Consider the following 22,007-nt stretch of genomic DNA (forward strand, 5'->3'; position numbering starts at 1 on the left):
AAACTTTTATCTTTCTGCATAATTTGATTCTTCTCATTTGTTTTGTCATACATTGTAACCTTTCCAATGTTACAGAATTATACTTAACCTCATAAGTATAATCATATTTACTAATCTTTAGTAAATCATGACAAATCAATCTTTGTGGTGGACCTTGACCAGCGCACACCCAGTGTACCTAATTCCTTAGTCCTTCAACTGACTCACATATACATGTGATCAAAGAATTAGTCTTAATTTTCAAGGATGAAAATTCTCATTCATCATACAATACAACTTGTATGATTCCAAGTTTCTGTCCAATTGAAACTTGGGTGATGAAAAACTTTCTTCATTCGGTAAATTCAGACACTACCACAAATGAAAGAATCAAATCCACTTTCCAATATTGCTATTACTGGAAACATATAAGCAACAATTTTCCACAGATGCCATTGTAAGGATATTTTTTAAAATAAATAAACTTAAAACCCTTTTTTCTTTTATTTTAAAACTTTGCGGAAAAACTTATCCTTACAATCCACATGAAAACCTTGTTGTTATCTATTCATAAGCAATATATTATAACTCTTAAGCAACAGCTCAAAATTCTGATTACCGAACCATGCGATCGAAACCCACCTTCGCAATCTGAATCAACATATACTTACTTTAAGCTTCCTATCTTTTCTTTGATTCTTAAAACCATCAACATGTGACCCATTCACATTATGTAACAAGAATCTCCAAATAGGAACTTAATAGAGTTAGACAGTGGACTTTACCCGAAGTAGAGTCAAACCTCTTGACTTGATCAACCTTATGACCTTTCAGGTGAATATGGAAGCTTCGCAACCAATGCCCCTTCCTTTGGCAACAAAACACATGGACCCTTTGGTAATGGCACATGAGAATATCTCAGACTTAGCCTTTCTCTTTACCATTTGGTCAACCGAGTTGACTATCGCCGATCCCTTTCCATTGGGAAGAGAAATCCTTTTCTAGATATCCAATGCTACCATTGTCAATGTCCATTTATGACTTGGGAAGTTGTTCTTTTAATCAAATTTGCTTTACTATTGTTCCAAATCATTGCTGATTCTACAACACCAAGCAAATAGATAACATCATTAAGGGTCATGTCATAGTCTGTCTCATAGTAGTCCCAAAGAGACTCACTATGTTACTAAGAAAGTGATTGAACATCCAACCTTCACAGGACTTTGACACCAACTCTCCCGGCTTGTCAATATGTGACTTTATCTCCAAGATGTGAGCACACATAGACTATGCTTGCCAATAGGGATTGAGTGACTTTAAACTTTTCAAGAACTTGTGGGTGAGGGAGAATAATTGGAGGAGGTGGAGGAAGTGAAGCATGATGTTGAGGGACACCATCTTCAAGAGATTTGGGAAGATCATAGCTGTCTGAACCAGGCATCTATAATGGGAGAAAATCAAGTTAGTTGATTCGAAGTCCTTAATATAACACCCAATATGAAATATTAAGGCTAGGACCCAACACAATATTTTATAATTTGGAAGAGGGATGCCGTAATCCAAGCTATAAAATATTTGAAGGTAGGCGAATGACGATTCACCAATTTCCACCATGAAAAACGAAATAATTTATTAGGTTTTAACTGGATTTGAAATTCCTAGATCTTTTGAGATTCATTGAACTTTTCAGTGACATGTTTCAATCTCGAGTGTGCCCTCTCAAATTTTGTGACTGGGATGCCGAGGATCACAAAACAAGGTGTGAATAACCATACCAATTCACTTGGTACCCTTAATATTATCACCTAATCAATGTGCCGGTTAACCACACACTCTCCATTGATCTATGACAAACATTAAGTCACCCTTCGTGATCCTTACTAGTCCAAGTTAGTGTGCCGGTTAACCACACACGCTCCACCAACGACTTGGTAAGGTACAAAGTGTGAATTCCATGGGCTAGCACCAAATTCACATTTTTCCTAAAGTAACTAAGATTGGGAATTAAATAAAAAATATTTAGTTACTTTATAATATTCATTATACTTTTAATGAGAATTTAAAGTCATTGTCCTACCCGTTCGGCTAACGACCCTCCACTGATCAAGCAAGCGGTGGGTGAGAGTGGACACCCATTAAGTCGCCATTTTATAGGCAACAGCCTTATACCCACCTTATAGACCGGCTTCGTGAATGAGGCCCACTAACGGTAAAACGACTTGTTCTTATACATATATATAATAATTAACCATTAATGTTATAAATAGTATAAGTGTTGAATTTTAACTTTTAAAATTCTAAGTGTTGGAATTAAAGTTTATTAAAGTGTGTGAAACTTTTCCAAATTCCAAAACTTGAGGGCAAGTTTTGAAACTATTCAAAACTAATTAATTCCATGATTTATGTGTTTAAAGTAGTTTTAATCCAAAAACTCTTCATGTTCCATAACTTGAGGACAAGTTATGGAAGACTTTAAACTAATAAAAGAATTACTTTTCTTTATTTTTATAACTTATGGAATTAATTAAGGTTACACTTTATTTATATATTTATTAATGAAGTGACTCTTGAACCTCCATAACTTAAGGACAAGACTCTTCATCTTTTGTAACCATCCAAGACTTTTCATTTCATAACTTATGAATTAAAGGTTCATAAAAATGAAGACTCTTCATTTTCATGTAACTTATGTGTTTTAAGTGTGTGTTAAATAAAAGTGACCTTTGGATATCCATAACTTGAGGAAAAATTATGGACTCCATTAAAACACATAAATGATCAAGAATTAATTCTAAACAATTCAGCAAATAATTCCTATCATCTTCTAAATTCATAAGAACATGAACATGATCATCAAAATTTCAAGAATTATATGAACACATAAAATCATGAAATTTTGATTATAACTTTGAAATTGGTCCACCATCATCATTACCACATCAAAAACAGGTTTTATGAGCCCAAAACAGTTTAAGGTAATGATTCTAGACCAATTCCAGCACCAAAACTCGAAGATATGCTGTCTGGGGGTCCAACTCGTCGAGTGCATGAACCAACTCGCCGAGTTGGATGGGTTTTGCCTTGGACTCGTCGAGTCCCTTCATGGACTCAGCAAGTCAGCTGTGTAGACAGCATAAAATCTTCGATTTTCAGCAATTTGCATCAAGTATTCAAACAAGCAAGCCTAGGCTCTGATACCACTGTTGGGTTTTGAGCAATCTAACACTTCCTAAGTGTGCATGCAACCCTAATAAACCTTGGATCTATGTTTGTCTAAATACATGCAAAATAATAATTTTCCAAGGTTCATAACCTATCTAACATGGCATGGGGTACTTTTAAACATAAAAGAATTAGATGAGATTACATACCTTTTGATGATGAGTTCAATTCCTAAGGAGTTTGAGGGCCAAGCACCAATAGTGTGAATGCCTCAAATGGAATCACAAAACACCACAAACTCTTGGAAAACTTTGAGAGAGTATACACACTTGTATATTTCGGCCACACACAAGCACACACACACTAGTTCACTAATTACCCTTGTAACCTAGTTTCCATTTCATGCTCCATAAGCATGCTTATATAGTGTGCATGGTTAGGGTGAAACCCTCATAACCCATGTGTTTTCCTTTCCAAGGATCCATGGGTTAAAAGCTCTATGGAGCATCCATGGACTTCCATATAAGCCTAGCCCATTAGCAAATGAGTGTTAGCCCACACTATATAAAACAATAGCCAAGAATTTAATTAGTCTTCCTTTTAATCTCTAAATTAATTCATAATTAATTTAAGACTAATACTTATTAAATAACATAACTTCATATTAATATGTTATAACTTATAATATATTAATAAACATATGTGTATAACTCTCATAAAATTATCCATAAATAGTTCGGGTGAGATGCAACCAAAATGGACCATGCCGGGTCGGGTCAAGCATATACCAAATAATTTATGGACTTAGACACCTTATCCAACACTTTTAAACCTACTTTTAATTATAAAATAAACACACAAAGGCAGTGGACCTATCAATTGTGGTAAACCTAAGCAAGTAGGGTATCGAACACAGGGAACGGTAAATTAAAACGAAAAACTAATTTTGTCTAAACTTAAATAATGAAAAGGGGTTTTCTCTAGTTTTACAAGACTAGAAACTTATTAGTATTACTTAGACTAAAAACTAGAAAAGCAAAGATTCAACTAAATTCAATGACGAAGGGAACTTCTGTTTAGTTCAGCTCAATTGATCCTATGGTTGATATTATGGTAATAGTGCAATGGATTAATTCTTTTATTAGCTACCGATTCAAGTGATTAGATACACGTTCACTGCACTAATCCTTAGAGAACAAACAAACTCAAACAGTGGCCAGTTGTCTAATTTAATTTAATTCACTAGATTATTTATTTGGGTTAATTTAGACTTGTAATAGCTAACTAATTTGGTCCTTTAGTTAATCTCTTGTTGATGTTCATCACACAAGCTCACACATGAATTTACCTATTTTTCTATTAATTCTAGTTTCACAGTTGCTAATCCTAGTCATATAATAAAGTGGTCACATAAATTATATGAGGCAGAAATTAAGAGATGTTCATGCAGCTTAATTTTCTTCCTATTAACAGAAAATTAGTTATCATTCACACATAAGGTTCTTTAACAAGCTAGAATCAACAAAATCACCAATATTAAATTAATCCTACCATAAATCACACCATAGTATCAATATTGTCTCCCCAAACAGAAGTTTAAAGGTTTTAGCTCATGATTGAGGTAATTAACAGCACAAAAACGAAATCTAAAAGTCTAAACATGATGAAGAGCAATAGATTAAAGTAAGAATGATATAAATTTTACTCAAATCTCCTTCGGAATTGGTTTTATGGTTGTATATTCGTTCTCCAGATCTCTCCTGACTCTGATTCGCAGCTTGCTCATCCCCAAGGGTTCCAGAATACCTTGTGTCGATCTGGACAGCTGTTTTTACAGATTCGAACCGACTCGTCGAGTCCATGACCAACTCGTCGAGTCCATCCCTTAATTCCCGTACACGGTAATTCGCGGAGTCTTTATCTTCTCGAATCTTCGATGAGACTCGCCGAGTAGTCGACCCTACTCGCTGAGTACCTTGTATTTTTAGCATTTTTCTTCTTTGTTCAACTCCCAAGATCCCAACCGCTTTTCCTGCTTCCTTTTGCTTCCAAGCTTGCTTTTGGACTGAAAACACAATTCAAACACTTTTAAGTATCTTTTGTCCATGATATGCAATAAATTAGCTAAAAAATGATAAAAATCTATACTTAATATAAGGTTAAATTTGCAACTATCAAAATACCCCACACTTGACTTTTGCTTGCCCCCAAGCAAAACTGAATTTTAGCACATTAGAATCACATAGGACAACTCCAATCTAACCCAGCCATTATGCCAAGACCGCAACGCATGCATTTGTGTCTAAAATTTTCCTAAAACCCCCCAATATTTCAAATACTTACAATCCTCATAAACATTCACCCACTTATCCCGAACAATGCTCATTTTATGCATCCCTCCGAATCCATCTGCAGAAAACCTCCTATCCTCAAGGTATTTTTGGTTGAGCAACCCAAGCATACATAATCTAGAATTACAATTTATGATACCACTATGGAGCTCTTTTGAATTCCTCACTTCCTTGATAATTTGATCTTTGATTTCTTTGAATTCACCACCTTGTTTTTGATTTGATCTTTGGTATCTTTAATTTTTGAACTCTTGGAATTTTGATCTTTTGATCTTCACTTTAGTTGCTCCAAAATTCTTACAACTTTTCTTGTAATTCTCTCTTTTTTTTTTTTACATGTACCTTACTTTTTCTCACTCAAAACCCTACATACTTAAGCAGGGGCGCTCAACTTCAACCTTTATTGGCTAAAATAATAATTTTCCTGGATACATTTCTGGTACACGATGCTAAACATATTGCATCCTTCGTTCTAAGCGAGGTCGTGTTTTTGTCACATGATTTCACTGGAATAAGGAAGCCACAAATGCACTAGAACATATAAAGGCTCAACTAAACATTTGAGTTTTCATGCAATCATCAACATAATTCTAACATGAACCCTAATTACTTTTTACCAAAATTTTCTAAATTAAGTCCTAAGCAACATTTTTTGGTATGCAAAAATTTCAAATTAACTAAAATTTCAAGATTTTCGAAATTTAACTAAAATTTTAACTAATTTAACCAACCCCCTACCTCACACTTAATTTATGCAATGTCCCCATTGCATATATTGCTTGAAAAGAAAAACAAAACAAATATAGAGGGAATTGGAACAAACTCCCCTGGGATAGCAGTTGATAGGCTAATCATCTTCTATTAAGCTCTTACTTCAATCGACTTTAGACATGTGAACAACTCATCCATGTCTTAGGCATCAAATCGCATGTGGGTAGCTCCAAATGTGCAGAAAAATACTGTAAAATCTTAAGGAATTGGTTGCAAAGAATAAGTGGTCAAGTGGTGTAGCTATCAGCATCAAATCAACAGCCCTTTTTGTAGATAAATGAAGGACTCGGTGAGTCATATAAATGACTCGTCGAGTAATAGTCCGAAATTATTGAAATCATGAAAATGTATTGCGACTCGTCGAGTAGGTTAACTGCACTCGGCGAGTCATCGCTGGGTGAAAAATAATTAACTCTATCCTAAATCCAGCTTCTAGTGGACTTCAAAACTTCCCATAGCTTCAGTAAACGTTCACTCATAAACCCTTTCGGACCAGACTCGACACTTAGACTCAATACGTCGACCTTTCTTGACTCGTTTCCATGTTTTTCTCACTTACTCTAGTCTTCTTATGCAAGCATTTCCTAAACCAAATTCTGAAATAAACCAAGGCAAATAGAACATCAAGAACATAAGATTTTAAGTCCTAATTAAGAATTTAAAACACACCGAACAAAATAAAAACAAATAAAATTGTTCAATGCTAATTCTACATCGAAAATCCAGCAGAGCCCAAGGTACATAATTCTACATTGAAATTGAGATGGAGAGGAAGAGGAAGCCGGATCAGGCTCAGGTTTCTAGGGGATCGGGCAAGAGGCCCAAGGTACATAATTCTACATCGAAAATCCAGCAGGGCCGGAGCCGCTATGGTAAGTATGACAAGATGCACGAGGGAGCGTGTAGGGTGGGTGGTTCGGGCTGCTTCAAGTGCGGTTGGACGGGTCATTTTAGCAGGGATTGTACTGCTACTACCACCACCACCCCATAATCTGATTTGATTTGCTTTCATTGCAATTAGAGGGGCCACAAGAAGGCAGACTATTTTAGTTTTATTGTAGCACGACTGGTGGCAACACCTTCTCCTACGACTTTACAGATCACTAATGGCCATCGGGGCAAGGCGGATGTGTCTATGCTGAGGAGCAGGGCTTTTCATTTGACGGCCGAGGAGGCTCGTGCAGCTCCTGACGTGGTGACGAGTATGTATCTTTTCTTTATCTCTTTTTTTATTTTGAATATCATGCATATATTTATGTGTTATATTTTAGGATCGTTCCCTTTGAACGATATTTCTACGTTGGTATTGTTTGATTCAGGGGCTACCTAAGCATTTGTATCAATTACATTTAGCAAGAGGTTTGTTGGAGCTCCGGGGGAGCTAGATTGTCCTTTAGACATCGAGATTGCGGATGATTGATCTATACGGGTAGTGAGGCTTCATTGGGGTTGTATTCCTCTGATGTTAAACGAGTAGTATCCGATTGATTTGCTTCCCATTCCTTTGCACGAGAACAAGGTTATCGTGGGTATGGACTAGTTGAGCCCCAATAGGGTGGTGATCGATTGTGAGCAGCAGTTAGTCGAGATTCGAGACCTAAGTGGGGGAGAGTTAGTGTTTTAGGGAAAGAGAGCTCAACAGAGGGCAATTTTGTGTTCAACAGCAAGATTTAGACGCTATATTCAGCAGGGTTGTTCCAGATTTGCCGACTATGCTATGGATACCTGGGATAAGGGTAAGGCGACCGTGGGCGATGTGCTGATTATATGGGAGTACCAGAATGTGTTTTCGGAAGATTTGAATGGGGGTGCCTCTGGAGACGCAAGTTGAGTTCAGGATTGATTTGGTTCTAGGTGCGGCACCGTTAGCCAAAGCATCGTACCAGTTGGCTCCTCCCAAGATGCATGAGTTGTCTATGCAGTTGCAGGATTTGTTAGGAAAGGGATTCATTAGACCGAGTCGTTCACCATGGGGAGCAACGATATCGTTTGTGGAGAAGAATGATGGTTCTCATCGTATGTGCATTGACTACCGGTGTCACACCCCGGCCGTCGGCGGAAACACCGGGCAGTGTAACGTCATTTCTCGTATCATAGTTATCAACTTCCTGAAAACACATGCAATTTAAAATACGTCAACATAAAGTTGGTGAGTCCACATGTTTTGACTCCATATAAAAATAACACATTTTCCAAGTTCAAAAGTATAGTTTTGAAATTATCATTTTGACTTTCCAGCGTATAGTATATATATCCTAGGTATAAAAGTTTACTTAACAAATAAGTAGTTTTACCTATAAGTCTCATATACTATAAATATAAGTGTTTCTGATTCCATACAAACGAAAGTTGCTACGTATAAATCTTATTTCAATTCTATACGAGTAAAAACAACTACGTATAAATATATTTCAATTCTATACGAGTATGTGTATTAGGTATAATTATCTACTTAATATACAAGTAGTACCTAGGGTATAAGTAGGGAAACTTATACTTAACATTAATACTTGTATAGCGACGAAGTATAATGTTTCTAACAAGTAGCTACCATGAGTGTGTAACCGCTGCTTGACAACAAAACCTCTGACAAAACAATACACTCATGATTTACCATGAGAAACAATACACTCATGATTTACCATGAGAAACAATACCACACGCTTCATCGATGCCGGAATAAAAATAAAAGGAATGAATCGTCACTCGCTTGTCTTGGGTTGTAATTAACAACCACGAGTGGGGTCGTCAACCTGTATCTTATTCATACACGACTTCCTCGCTCACACGGGATTACCGGTTACAAGTCAGAGGACTTCCACTAAGATCCCCAATCTTAGTTGATGAATGAGGTAGCTCATGTAGACTTTGACGGCTTCCTATAGCTCTAACAACAAAAGCATTTTTAGGTCTAAAACCTTAAGTCACTAGACTATGCTTTTAAACATTACTCCTAACTTCATAACATTTAGGCAGTATAACAGTTATATCTTGAAGTATAACAAGGTTTTATCTTGACCTAAAACCAATAATAACAACACATAACGTTCCTAGTTTTATCTTGACATAAAACTATCAATAACAATACTAAGTTTTATCCAGTGTTGTAAAAATCGGCCTAGGCGGCGCCTAGGCGCTTGGCGGAGGTAAACTATATAGGATTTTTGATAGGCGTTGGAATTAATCGGAATCTGTCAACGACGGTCAAAGGCGGAAAATGGCGGTCTAGGCGGTTAAAATAGGTCAACATAAGTCAACTAAAAAAGTCAAAATTAAACCTTTTTTTCTTAACCTAATCGACTAAAAGAAATACAACTTCATCTTGTTTTTTTTTGCACCTCCTTCATCTCGTTCTCTTCTCCAGCGATCAACTACATCATTCTCCATCAGACTCCGACGACAAGGGTTTAGCGATTCTAGCTACAACATTCTCTATCAGACGCCGACACATGGGACGACGACACATCGCAGATTCGCACTCGCAGGTATGTTTCTGATTTTTGCGATTTAATTGTTATTCAACTTATGTCCTGATGATTGTGTTGTATCAGTGTGATTATCGTGATTTCTAATCATCGCTGCAACGTATTCCAACCACACCTTCGAGTCCAAACAATTCAATCTGTCGATTCCGGATTCGGGATTTCTCACAATCGACTTTGACCAGCTGTCATCGGTAAGTTTTTCCCACCACAAAACATTAGCTATGATGAGAAAATTCACTAACAAAAGGGATATCATCCGACCGGGTGTCACGAGATTTGCTTCCGCCTATCTAACATTACAAAGTTTGTCTGAAAAAAAGGAGGAACTAAGGCATATGTTCTCTAGCAACGAATGGGAAGAATGTAAATTTTCAGATGTAGTTAAAGGGAGATCTAGTCATACATTAGTGACAGGTTCCACATTTTGGGCGGGTGTGGCACTTTGCTTAAAGGTGTTTTCCCCTTTGGTGAAAGTTCTGCGTATGGTTGATGCGGATTGGAAGCCCTCGATGGGTTTTGTTTATGGTGAGATTAAAAAAGCAAAAAAAGAAATCATTGATGCTTTAGGCGGTAACAAAAAAGCATATGAGCCTATCATAAATATCATATCAAAGAAAATGAAAGGTAGACTAGATTCAAAATTGCATTTGACGGCTTATCTTCTAAACCCTTATTATCATTATAAGGATCCGCAACTCCAACATGATCCCGAAGTAATGGATGCGGTTCTTGAGTTTTTTGATACATTATTTGCCGGAGATTTAGAGATGCAAAAGCAAGTCGTGACTATTGATTTGCCAGAGTACAAGAAAAAAATGGATAGATTTGGTCGGGAACTTGCAGTTAAAGCATGTGAAGTTAATGACGGTGACTATGATCCGGGTAAAACATTTTACTTTTATTTAATTATTTTATAAAAATTCATATTTATCAATTTATGAATCTAATAATGTGATTTATGTTTAAAAATCATAGCAACTTGGTGGGGTACGTTTGGTGGAGCAACTCCTCATTTGACAAAGATTGCAATAAGAATTATTTATTTCACTAGTAGTTCATCTGTATGTGAAAGGAATTGGAGCACCTTTTAAGGGGTTAGAATTCAAACTTCAAATTTCAGCAATTTATTTAAATTATAATTTTATATCATAATATTGTATATTTTTTTACCGTTTTTTTTACGTTTGTAGATTCACACGAAGAAAAGAAATAGGTTGGATGCAAGTAAAATGAACAATCTTTTTTATGTCCAATTTAATGGTAATTTGATGGAAAAAAACAAAAAGAGAAAAGAAAAGAATATGGAAGTGCTATTAGCTAATGATAGTCACACGGGTCAAGAATGGATTGTTGATTGTGGTGATTGTGATGAAGATGGATTTGGCATAGTTGGTGATAGTCAAGAAACCGATGAACTCGGATAAAGTTCAAGAACAAGAGAACTTTTGGATGAAAATTTTGCGACAGGTATTGAGGAGGAAGTATTTGAAGAAGTTGATTATGAATCAGATGGAGTTCACATCATTGAAGAATGCGGAGATAAAGAGTAGAAGCCTGTGAACAATCACAAGTTTGATCATATAAAACTTATTTTGGACTTTGTATGATGTTTTATGACCTGAATATGTAAACGTTTATGAATATTTACTTAGTTTGGACATGTATTGTTTGATGACTTGAATATGTAAACGTTTATGGATATTTACATGTTTTGTTAGTATTTTGTTTAGAGATAATCATATGATATTGGTAATATTTAAGTTTTTTTTTACAATTAAGGGTCCCCGCCTAGGCAGCGATTAATCCCCGCCTAGACCGATTAATCGCTTGACCCCAGTCGACCACCGAGGTACCGCCGAGCGATTTTTACAACCTTGGTTTTATCTTAACATAAAACTAACAATAACAACATATAACATATCCAATTTTATCTTGACATAAAACCAATAATAGCAACATATAACATACCTGGTTTTATCTTGACATAAAACGAATAATAACAACATACTCATCAATTCACATATAGAACTTCCGAGTATAACTCTGGAACTATATCGCACACAAAATATATATAGAATCCTAAGTATAAATCAAGATCTACATTAGTATGACAATAACATGCTAACAACTTGACGATAGTTGTATACTTTCAAATACGAAATAACTATATCCCGGTTATTATAACTATCTACGTTGATACTGATATATACTATCATATAGACATAATAATAACATATATATATATATATATATATATATATATATATATATATATATATATATATATATATATAATATTTAGCATGTGTTTTCCTCCGAAAATATTAGAAAGTGGGGCCGTGAAACTCACCTTAGTAGCATGATTTTATGTAATCTAAGTAGAAACGGTCAGAGGTACGAGGTCGTCGGGGCTCGGGAAGCGAAACGGCTTTAGCAAACGAGAGAGAAAGAAAGTAGAAATGGTGTAATGAGCCTTGGGGTCGAAATGGCTATTTATAGGCTGATTTTTGGCCCTCACGACGTGAGAAATGATAGGTTCACGTCGTGAGTTATGGCAAGAGTCATCCCGTAACTTTTACGTGTGTTTTCTAGCCTCGAATAGTGTCCTGCAGCGTCCTCACGTCGTGAGAAAACCTAGCTCACGTCGTGAGCTTTTGGGTTATTGTTCCGTAGAATTCTAGATGCAATATGAGGCGACTTGACTCCTCACGTCATGAGTTTTTTAGCCTCACATCGTGAGTCTAGTCAGATTAGGGTTTCTGACACGTGTCGTGCTCTCAGACAGCTGTAACTTCGGAAGGTCATAACTTTTGCATACGAACTCTGTTTTCGGCGTTCTTTATATGCACGCGTAGGTGATTCCGTATACTGTGACTTTCGTTTAGACCCCAATAGCTAATTCTAAGTCTATTTGAAATTCATTTTATTATAGAGATTTATAGTGTTAGGGTTTATCATAACTTCTTCATGCGAAGTCAGATTTAGACGTTCTCTATATTTTTGGATTCGTGTAGATGTATACTTTGAGTTGTATCATAAATTATGTATGAAAGTTCATACTTTATCATGAATTACATAGAAAGTTTGTCACTTTACTAGTTTAACAAAATCACATTATATGATTGGCATAATCACATGTGATTGTTTTTGACCTATTTTGACTGGTGTTACAACCGGGAGCTGAATAAGTTAACAGTGAAGAATTGTTATCCACTCCCGAGTAATGATGATCTGTTCGACCATCTTCAGGGTGCATCTGAGTTTTTTAAGATTGATTTGTGTTCGTTTTATCATCAGATGAGGGTTTGAGAGGAGGATGTTCAGAAGACGACCTTCTGGACTTATTATGGTCATTACGAGTTTGTGGTGATGCCTTTTGGGCCCACCAATGCTCCAACCATGTTCATAGACCTCATGAACCGTATATGCAGGTCGATGTTGGATCGTTCTGTGATTGTATTTATTGATGATATCCTAGTCATAAAAATCCCGATTCAACTTTTCCAGACTCGATCCCATGATGTGGCGTTTTCTTTCCCATGTCGTGGCTAGCCTACGGTGAATATTCTTGAAGTTTTCACACCACATTTTTTGAAGTTCAAGTTCTTGGTCCTATTTATCCGGCATATGCACGAGCTGAAGGAGTCCAGTTTCCAAAAAATTATTGAGATGTTCAAGCCCTCCCAACACAAATCGGTTTCGATCTCGCCATTACTACCCCTGAGAACATTTTTTTTCCTTTTTACTGCTTTTATGTGATTTTAACTGTTTTATACATACATTTAGGGCATTGTATGAACTAATTGTGGGGTAGGAGGTCGAAAAATGATCTCAAGCTTAAATTAAAAATTGAAAAAAATTGCTAGATTTGGAAAAAAAAAATTAAATTCTATGATCATTGAATAGTTAGATGACCATTCCAATTGCTCGAACTTGATATTTAGCTATTTATGATCATTGAATAGTTAGATCTAGTGATTGAAAGAATCCAAGTGTTAGGTTATATTAATTAGTAAATGTGACTATGTTAGAGAGCATTAATTATCCATATTATGTGTTTGTATTGATTTTCTTGATCATAAATAGGGAATCATAAGATCTTATCATTCATAGTCCATATAATCCTTAAAATCAATTTAGTGTTCAACTTGTGATTGACCATTGTATAGTAGTTATGAATTGGTAAACACTAGGTGTCGGAACATGATAACTAGTAATATTACAATTTGGTAATCAACTCATTAATCCATTGCATTTATAATAAATCAAGCATAGAAACTTGGGGGATTCATATTCTAGTGGAAGTACTTCTTATCTTTTGTTTTCATTTAGTTCTTTAGTTTTGTTTTATTACTTGAGTGTTCAAACAAGTTAGTAATTCTAAACAACAAAAAATCCATTTTTACTTTTACGTTATTAATTTAATTAACATTTGAATTATTTGATCTAAACCATTCTTGTTCCCTATGTTCGACACCCTTTCTTACGTTAAACTATATTACTCCATGACTAGGTACATTGCATATATGTGTATAAGACTAGTTGAGATTTATTAGGACTTTATAAATAAAAAAACTAGTGTTTAAAAAATACATGAGTATGCAACTGCCCGAGGGATAACACCCTATATAGGGGAACCAACTATACTATTGTTAGGAAATGTCTTGATGATCCAAATCTAAAAAAATTAAGATGTCAAAAAACTAACTAACTTAAAAAAGTTACAATACTTGTTTGTTAAAAATTTATTAAACATAGTGGATATACCTTAAATGCATAGACAAATCCCTGCAGAGTATATTTGTGTCTACTACCAACTCTTGGCGCATTAGCGTTCAAATTCTCCTCAATCTTTTCAAACACAGTACGTAGTTGTCTGTAAGTGAAATCCCATATCACTCTACCCCATGGATACCTATGTCAACAATTACACTTAATAAGTATATGTATCATTTGATATAATGTATGTAAAAAACTCTATACCTTTTACAATCGTCTAAATTAGAGATAAGTGCCAAACGTTCATCAATAACCAACAATCGAGGGTAATTAACCAAAAATCCTTTTTCTAGTATATACGACTAGGAGACTCTCATATCGTCTATATTACTTAATTGATGAAGTAAGTTATTCAGCACGTGCATAAGGTTAGGGTGCTTTACTGTCTAAGAAAACCCGATAGTCGGTGGCCAAGCAGTGCACAAATGGAATCATAAGTCTCTGAACTCTGCAAAACTAGAAATGGGGGGAAATACTCTTCGAACCATAAGTCGGTGGCCAAGCAGAATGCTTTACTGTCTAAGAAAACCCGATAGTCGCCAAATGGAAATAGAACTCTTGTAGGTCAACTGAATCAAAAGTAGTAAATTCCTTGCACATAAGATAGTGGCAGAATAAAGGGTGACATTCCACACCCATTTGCATGTTCACATAATCACCAAAAGATGATTACCTAAACATGACCCCACAAACTAGTTGGTTTTATAAACGAGCCATGATTTCGTGCCGAAGTTCAGGCCTGCAGGTTGTAGTAACAATTGCTTCGTATGTTCTGCCATGATACAATCAAAAGAATAATTAATTAGGCATTTTGTATGTATGTTCTAGAGGACGTTACTGAATACACAATTCAAGAATATAAGTCCAGAGCAACAATCCATAACGCAATTCCAGACCAAAATTCTAAAATTGGAATCTGGAATGTTCCTCGTAATGCGGAGGAGTTCTTATTATTTCGAACATGTTTTTCGGATTCCGTACTTGTTCCAAACTAGTCAAAATGAAGATTTTATTAAAGATTTTTTGATGTAGCATACATAGATTCCTACATGTAATCCTATAGTTGCGTTTAAACCAATAAAGTTCACAGAAAAACTAATAATACCTATATAAATGCATAAATTATACAAATTTTAATGTATAATCTAAAATAAAGGCATATAAGTATTAACATAATGAAAACTTACATATAAAAAATACATCTAATCACCGCTATCAGAAGATATTTCAATTTTAGTGGTGTCTGAAATGTTCTGTAGGGTAATCTGAAATGAAAGAGTTCGAAATGAATTCCGAAATGGGTTAAAATGGTATTTATAGGGGGACCACTTTAACGGGTCGGATCCAATACCCATTGACCGAATACAAAATCGAGTCCGGGATGACCCATTCCGAACCGAGTGGTCATTTAAAAAAAGGGGTTATTTTTATTATTAAAATAATATTAAAAAGTGGTTAGATTACTCAATTTCCCTTTATTATTTATAAACCAATTAAACTTTTCAATAAATGAATTTTATTTATTATTTAATAACTCGAAGTAAAAATAAATAAAAAGTTTTATTTAAATAATTAAATTGAAGAGTTACTAAGTTAAAAACCAATAATTAATTAAAGTAACTAATTATTTAGGGTTTAATCTTACTTGATTAATAATATAATTACTTGATTAATAATATAAAGACTTAATCCAAAAGCTCAGACGGTATGGCAAATTGATGTGTTTTAAATTATATATATTTTAATGGAAATCTATGATGAGCATTTTTATAATTAAAATAAGACAAAGGATGATTAATGTCTTTATATTTATGTTTTGCAATTGAAATGGGCATGTTGATAAAATAAAAGCTAAATGGGTCATTTGGAGCATATTTTCATGAAGTATTGAACAAGAAAAATATCTAACTTAGAAAGGAAGAAAATTATAGGGTTTTTGACACTGTAGCACAACAAAGTTTGACGAATTTACACATTTAGTCACTCAAGTATTTTTATGCTCAATTGATCCTTAACGTTAGGAAATACCGACTAATTAAGGGTTTAGAGGAAGTTGAATCTGGTTTATGGGTAACACGCTAACGTGACTTGACATACCCATATGCGGTTTTTGGCACTGTAGCACAACAAAGTTTTGCGAATTTACACATTTAGTCACTGAAGTAACCGACTGTTCCTGTATCAGTTCATATAATGGTGTAATTTATAGGTAAAAATTCAACTTTAATGGTCTATTAGGCACAAAAATACTTGAGTGACTAAATGTGTAAATTCGTTAAACTTTGTTGTGTTACAGTGCCAAAAACCCAAAATCATAAGATTCTAAAGATAAATGTCAAATTCACAAAATTGCATCACGATGTCCTAATTATGCTGCCAAATAAGTCAGTCCTGAAAATCTATAAATAGAGCCCAATGTTCGACCTAAAATACACATGGGAGAGTATCAAGAAAATAATAGAGTCAAGATTCAAAGCAAAAAAAGGAGGGATAAGAAGGATTATTTGTATCAGTTTGTATTATGTATTAAGTTCTGAATACTTTTTGTTTAGATGTAGATGAACTTATTTGATTATTTGTTGATTCATTGAAAGGATATTATAAGTTATTTAACATATTATGTTTGCTTAATTAAAATATACATAAGTGTTAATATTGATATTGTTATGTCTATGTAACTAAGTCTAATAATTTGAAATTGAATTTGGATTATGTTTCTTGTATCATATTGTGGCCAACAATTAGACGCCAAAACATGACCAATTAAGGTGTATGGTGGTGACTGGAGGAAGCGTCCCTAGGTTAGACATATGAATATTCATTTAATGTTTGTGATTGCACTATTGATTTGAGCAATTTGAGAGGTTAGCAACTTATGCATGGGACCGATCATACCAATTAAGTCTTGCATAATACAAATTAATAGAATGGATCTAGAAAACTATCCCTGCTAGTAGATAACTTAGAGACATATGATTAAGGATATTGACATTAAATTAATTAATTTAGAAATTAGTGAATGAGTGATAATATACATTACACTTTATCTAAATCAACCATAATCATTAACGAATCCGAAAGTCTAAACAAAATAATCTTCTTTATTATAATTAAAATTAGCTTCTTTATTATTATTAAAAGTATCTTACTTATTATTATTAGCTTATTTATTATTTACCACTAGAAGTTATTACTGCTATTTGGTTAGATTGATAACTTCCTTTAGTTTACTTTTAGCATTTGAATTCCTTTACCATTGGTACATCCATGTTCCCTATAGTTCGATACTAGTTATTACCACTCCTATACTATTAATCTATCAGGTACACTACCTGGTGGTAATTAGTCCAAGCCTCGATAATTTGCAAAATATAAATAAAAAGACTTCTTATTTAAAATCAATCAATAGTTTTGACTAGACTTACGTACATCACAAATATTTAACATATGCAACTTATTTCTTTAAGGTAACGATTAACAAGAAACCCTAGTAGCATCCTTTCTCTCCCCATAAGGCAAGTATTAGGGGTTTGTTCATACTTGATTAATGCTTTGAAGACTTAGGCATGTTACTTGTAGAAAATGGAGATGTTATAAGTTGGTATCCAAGCTTCGATTAAGGGGATTAGGTGTCAATATCTAGATACATGATCTTAAAAAAGGATGAAAACAACTATAAAAAGAAATTAAAGGTTGTAAGTTTCAGAGTATGCAGTGTGATCAGATGTAGAATAGTCGATAGTATGACATTAAGAAAGTAGTGTAGTTTGCAGTGAAATTTACAATTATTTATTATATTGTTCATGTAACGACATAAATTTCTTCCTATTAACGAGGTAAGTAGTCTATTATGTTTATTTTATTAGAATTGAATTATTCATTTGGTTTTAAGATCTTGTTTGGAGACCAAAGTGTAATAAAAATGAACCATGAACCTATGTATGGGTCTAAGGGGCATTTTAATATACATTGAGGGGCTAACATGAAACTCGTGGACTATTTAAGTGATCTTAATCCTAATGGCCAAATTTGTTACCCTATTTGCAGCCAACATACCTAAAGAGAGTGAGTTCTAAGTAGAGTTCCCTTTCCTATTATTCAAGTGTGATCAAGTGTACATTTTTAGTGGATTTTGATGGTGGTTGTTGGTTTCCTTTTGCATCACCTTGCTTCTTGGTGATGCACTAAATTTCCAGAAGGTTAGTGTTCATTCTCTAACCCATCTTTTTGTTTTGATTGGTGTGAGTATTTGCATAATCTTGATAGCTTAGTGTAACTTGTTTCCTATTCATGTGCATGATTGTTCTGGACATTTTAGGATTGTTACCAGAGCTTAAAAACACCCCAAAGAGGGTTTGGAAAGGGTATGTAACAACCGGTGTTCAAAAATTGGACTTTTGGATCTATATGTAAAACATGACACGTCAGTCCCTATAACACAATATGTCGACATGTTTAATCTTAACATGGCCAATACACTAAGAACACGACGTGTTCATCCTATAACACGACACATCATGTCATTGAGTCATGACTAGACTTATCATCGGGCTCATATACACGACACGTCCTCCTTACGTACACGGCACAAAATGTCCCATGTTAATACCCATCTCTTCATTTTGTTTGTATTTTTTATCAAATCTTCATGTATTGCTTTAGGTGTTCGGTAGCACTGTTAGGGACTTGGTTGTATGATTAGCACTTATCTATCGGGACGTGGGGTGATTCAGTAGTTTTCCTAAAACTAACACATAGTTAGAAATTACATCTCATGATTGGATTATTGATTAAGATTAGTACATTTCCTTGTGTGCTTATGTTTGTGAATAAATGTATGACAACCTACTATTTGAATCTTATGGTATTTCCTATGCATTAGAACTTATTGATATGATAACTTGTATGTGGTTTACAATTTGCTATTGCATGCTATGGTATGATTTTTGAAACTGTATGTTTAGTTGTTGATTTTTGTACATGATATAATGCTCATTTCGGTTATATGAGTTACATGCTTATACATGATTTATGGTTGGTTTTGGGGAGTATGTTTAGAGGGTATGGGTAGTAACATGTGAGCCTATTTGGTTGAAAGATTACATTATAGGAAGAGAGCTTAAGTTGTAGCATTTAGGTTGCATGGTCCTTATAGATAGTCGTGTGACACATTGTTTTTGGGAACTTTGGTATTCAGGGACTGGAGTGATGTTGGTTGTTGGTTTATGTCCAGAACAACTGACCAAGAATCATGTGGGCATTGTGGTATTGCGGTGGAATTAACACCATTCAAACCAATTTCTAAACGACATAACAAAATACTTGTACCTTGTAAAGTCGGAGTAATGAAATTGGAGTTTAGGGGTTGGTGTTTTGGGCAGGATTTATGAACCAATTAGGGAATTTGACCGAATAAGCACACGAGTAGTGAATGGGGTAACTTTTTGAGTTGTGTATCACCATGGGTCAACACCATTGGTTGCATCGTGCATGCAAGTTAACACAATATGGGATCAAATAAACTGTCAAATAACTTATTTTACCCTAAGCTCACAACCAAACAAGGAATATGAAATAAGCCTAAATCAATCATTCCAAGGCTATGTAATCCTAATCGTGTATAAATATAAAACATACACCTAGAAATTAATATTATCAATCTAGACTACAAGTAGCACATAACAAACAATTCCCTATGCTATAAGGCATCACAGGTGTCAAACAATTTTATCATGCAATTTATGAGAAGATCTACAGCCTACATTCTAGCATGCATAACAATTAATAGAATAAATACAAAATTATATGCGTATATTGAGAATTACTTACTTCCTGAGCTTCGACCCAATGTATGCATTACACCATCTAATTGTTATAAAATCTTTCTAGAAAATCGTTTTCTTGAATAAAAACATTATCTTTCAAAAACTTATTTAGAAGATCTATCTGTTCTCAGTTTGAGTTCAAACGCACCGCAAGGAGCTCCCGAATGCCTCAAATCAAGGCTCTAATACCAACTTGTAGTATCCTAAAAATTACAAAAAGATTTTTCATTGTAAAATAGACTAACCAATTAAACATTTTTAAAAACCATTGAATAACATTTGATTGATTGAAAACCACACATTATCAGAGTTAAGTTCACAAAACCACGAAAACGAAAATATTTGATACACGTGAACAGCCTCGTCAAGCTCTTCTCACGAATGACCTGTAAATGTTTAATCCACAACTGTATACGTAAAACTTAGTGAGCTCCCCAATATAGCACATATTCCACCATAAATACAATGCATCCACATACAATCCTCGACTCTAGCATTGAGTAAACAAAACTCTTATCCACATACATATATCATACGTAACGGGCCCAACCCAACTCACAAAACAGGCCCCACCCACACATATATAATAGGCTCCGCCCAACGACACATAATGGGCCCCACCCAAGGAGTAAATGTGCCCAACCCACACTCCACTGTTAGGATCTACATCCTGGTCTTCTGTACAATTGTCAGGGGCCAGATCCTTGTATTTCATACAATTCATAAAGTCATGTGTACTTGGGAATTAGATAGACATTCAAACAAATGATCCACGCGAGAGTGAAGAATCCGAAAAGAACATCACAATAAGGCATTGGACCAAAAGTTCTTAGGCTATCAAACTTAAATTACATAGAACCCAAACTATCACTACCACATAATCATGTAACGTAACACATAACAAATACTAGCATAACCATACCCTTAGCAACTAGCCTTACCTAGTTATCGCTTCGTTGACCACTTCTTAATTAATTCCTTTGCTGGTCAATCATACATAATCCTGATAACTAACCTATCTCAGTTACCTTAACCAAGCATAGCTCCTAACAATGTCATACGATTAACAGGCAAGACCCTACCAGCAGACCATATAAAGACATCAAGTGTCTTAAACTGCACATGCATAACAAGGAGTTATCCTATCCAACTAGAATACTTGAAGTCTAACAGTACCTCTATCTTACCATGAAAAGGATATACAATAGGATACATGGAATAGTGAGAAACTTACATGAACTAAAGAACCAGATAAGCACAACAACACTCTTACACCTTGCACTGCTCAATCCCACAAACCAACTAACACCAAAAGAGGTAAATCCTTAATCAACAATAAAAATCCTCCAAGTTTCAGCCTAAGTCAAACTGTTCAAAAGTCAACGGTCAATGGTCAACAAAAGTCAACAATCAAGCAAGTCAACGCTAACCACAACGTGGATACCTCTTGGCCACACCGTGGGCATGTTTAGAAAAAACACTCGATATGCAGGACATTGCCATGTCGTGGGCTCTCCTTGTCCATGTCGTTGGCATGTGAGGACATAATCATGAAGTTGAACTTCACCATGTCGTGGAAAGTCCTTGGCTATGTCGTGGTTGCTGGTAGATGCCATTTTTTCTCATTAAGGACTTAATCCATTAATTCCTTTGCT

At 34.9% G+C, this 22,007-nt stretch overlaps 1 protein-coding gene across 1 annotated transcript; it reads left to right on the top strand.

Moving 5' to 3' along the window:
- The first annotated feature begins 9,969 nt into the window (after positions 1-9,969).
- On the top strand, positions 9,970-11,298 carry LOC111904876 (uncharacterized). The gene is made up of 4 exons (XM_023900586.1): positions 9,970-10,630; positions 10,724-10,809; positions 10,939-11,140; positions 11,216-11,298. The coding sequence occupies exons 1-4, from the start codon at positions 9,970-9,972 to the stop codon at positions 11,296-11,298; spliced, it is 1,032 nt and encodes a 343-aa protein (XP_023756354.1).
- Positions 11,299-22,007: the final 10,709 nt, after the last annotated feature.

This window comes from Lactuca sativa, chromosome 7, assembly GCF_002870075.4.
Source record: "Lactuca sativa cultivar Salinas chromosome 7, Lsat_Salinas_v11, whole genome shotgun sequence".
Lineage (NCBI taxonomy): Eukaryota > Viridiplantae > Streptophyta > Magnoliopsida > Asterales > Asteraceae > Lactuca > Lactuca sativa.

Coding starts and splice junctions, on each gene's coding strand:
- LOC111904876 (XM_023900586.1), top strand. CDS start 9,970: ATGATGAGAAAATTCACTAACAAAAGGGATATCATCCGACCGGGTGTC. Junction 10,631..10,723: donor TGACGGTGACTATGATCCGG/GTAAAACATTTT, acceptor TAAAAATCATAG/CAACTTGGTGGGGTACGTTT. Junction 10,810..10,938: donor ATTTCACTAGTAGTTCATCT/GTATGTGAAAGG, acceptor TTACGTTTGTAG/ATTCACACGAAGAAAAGAAA.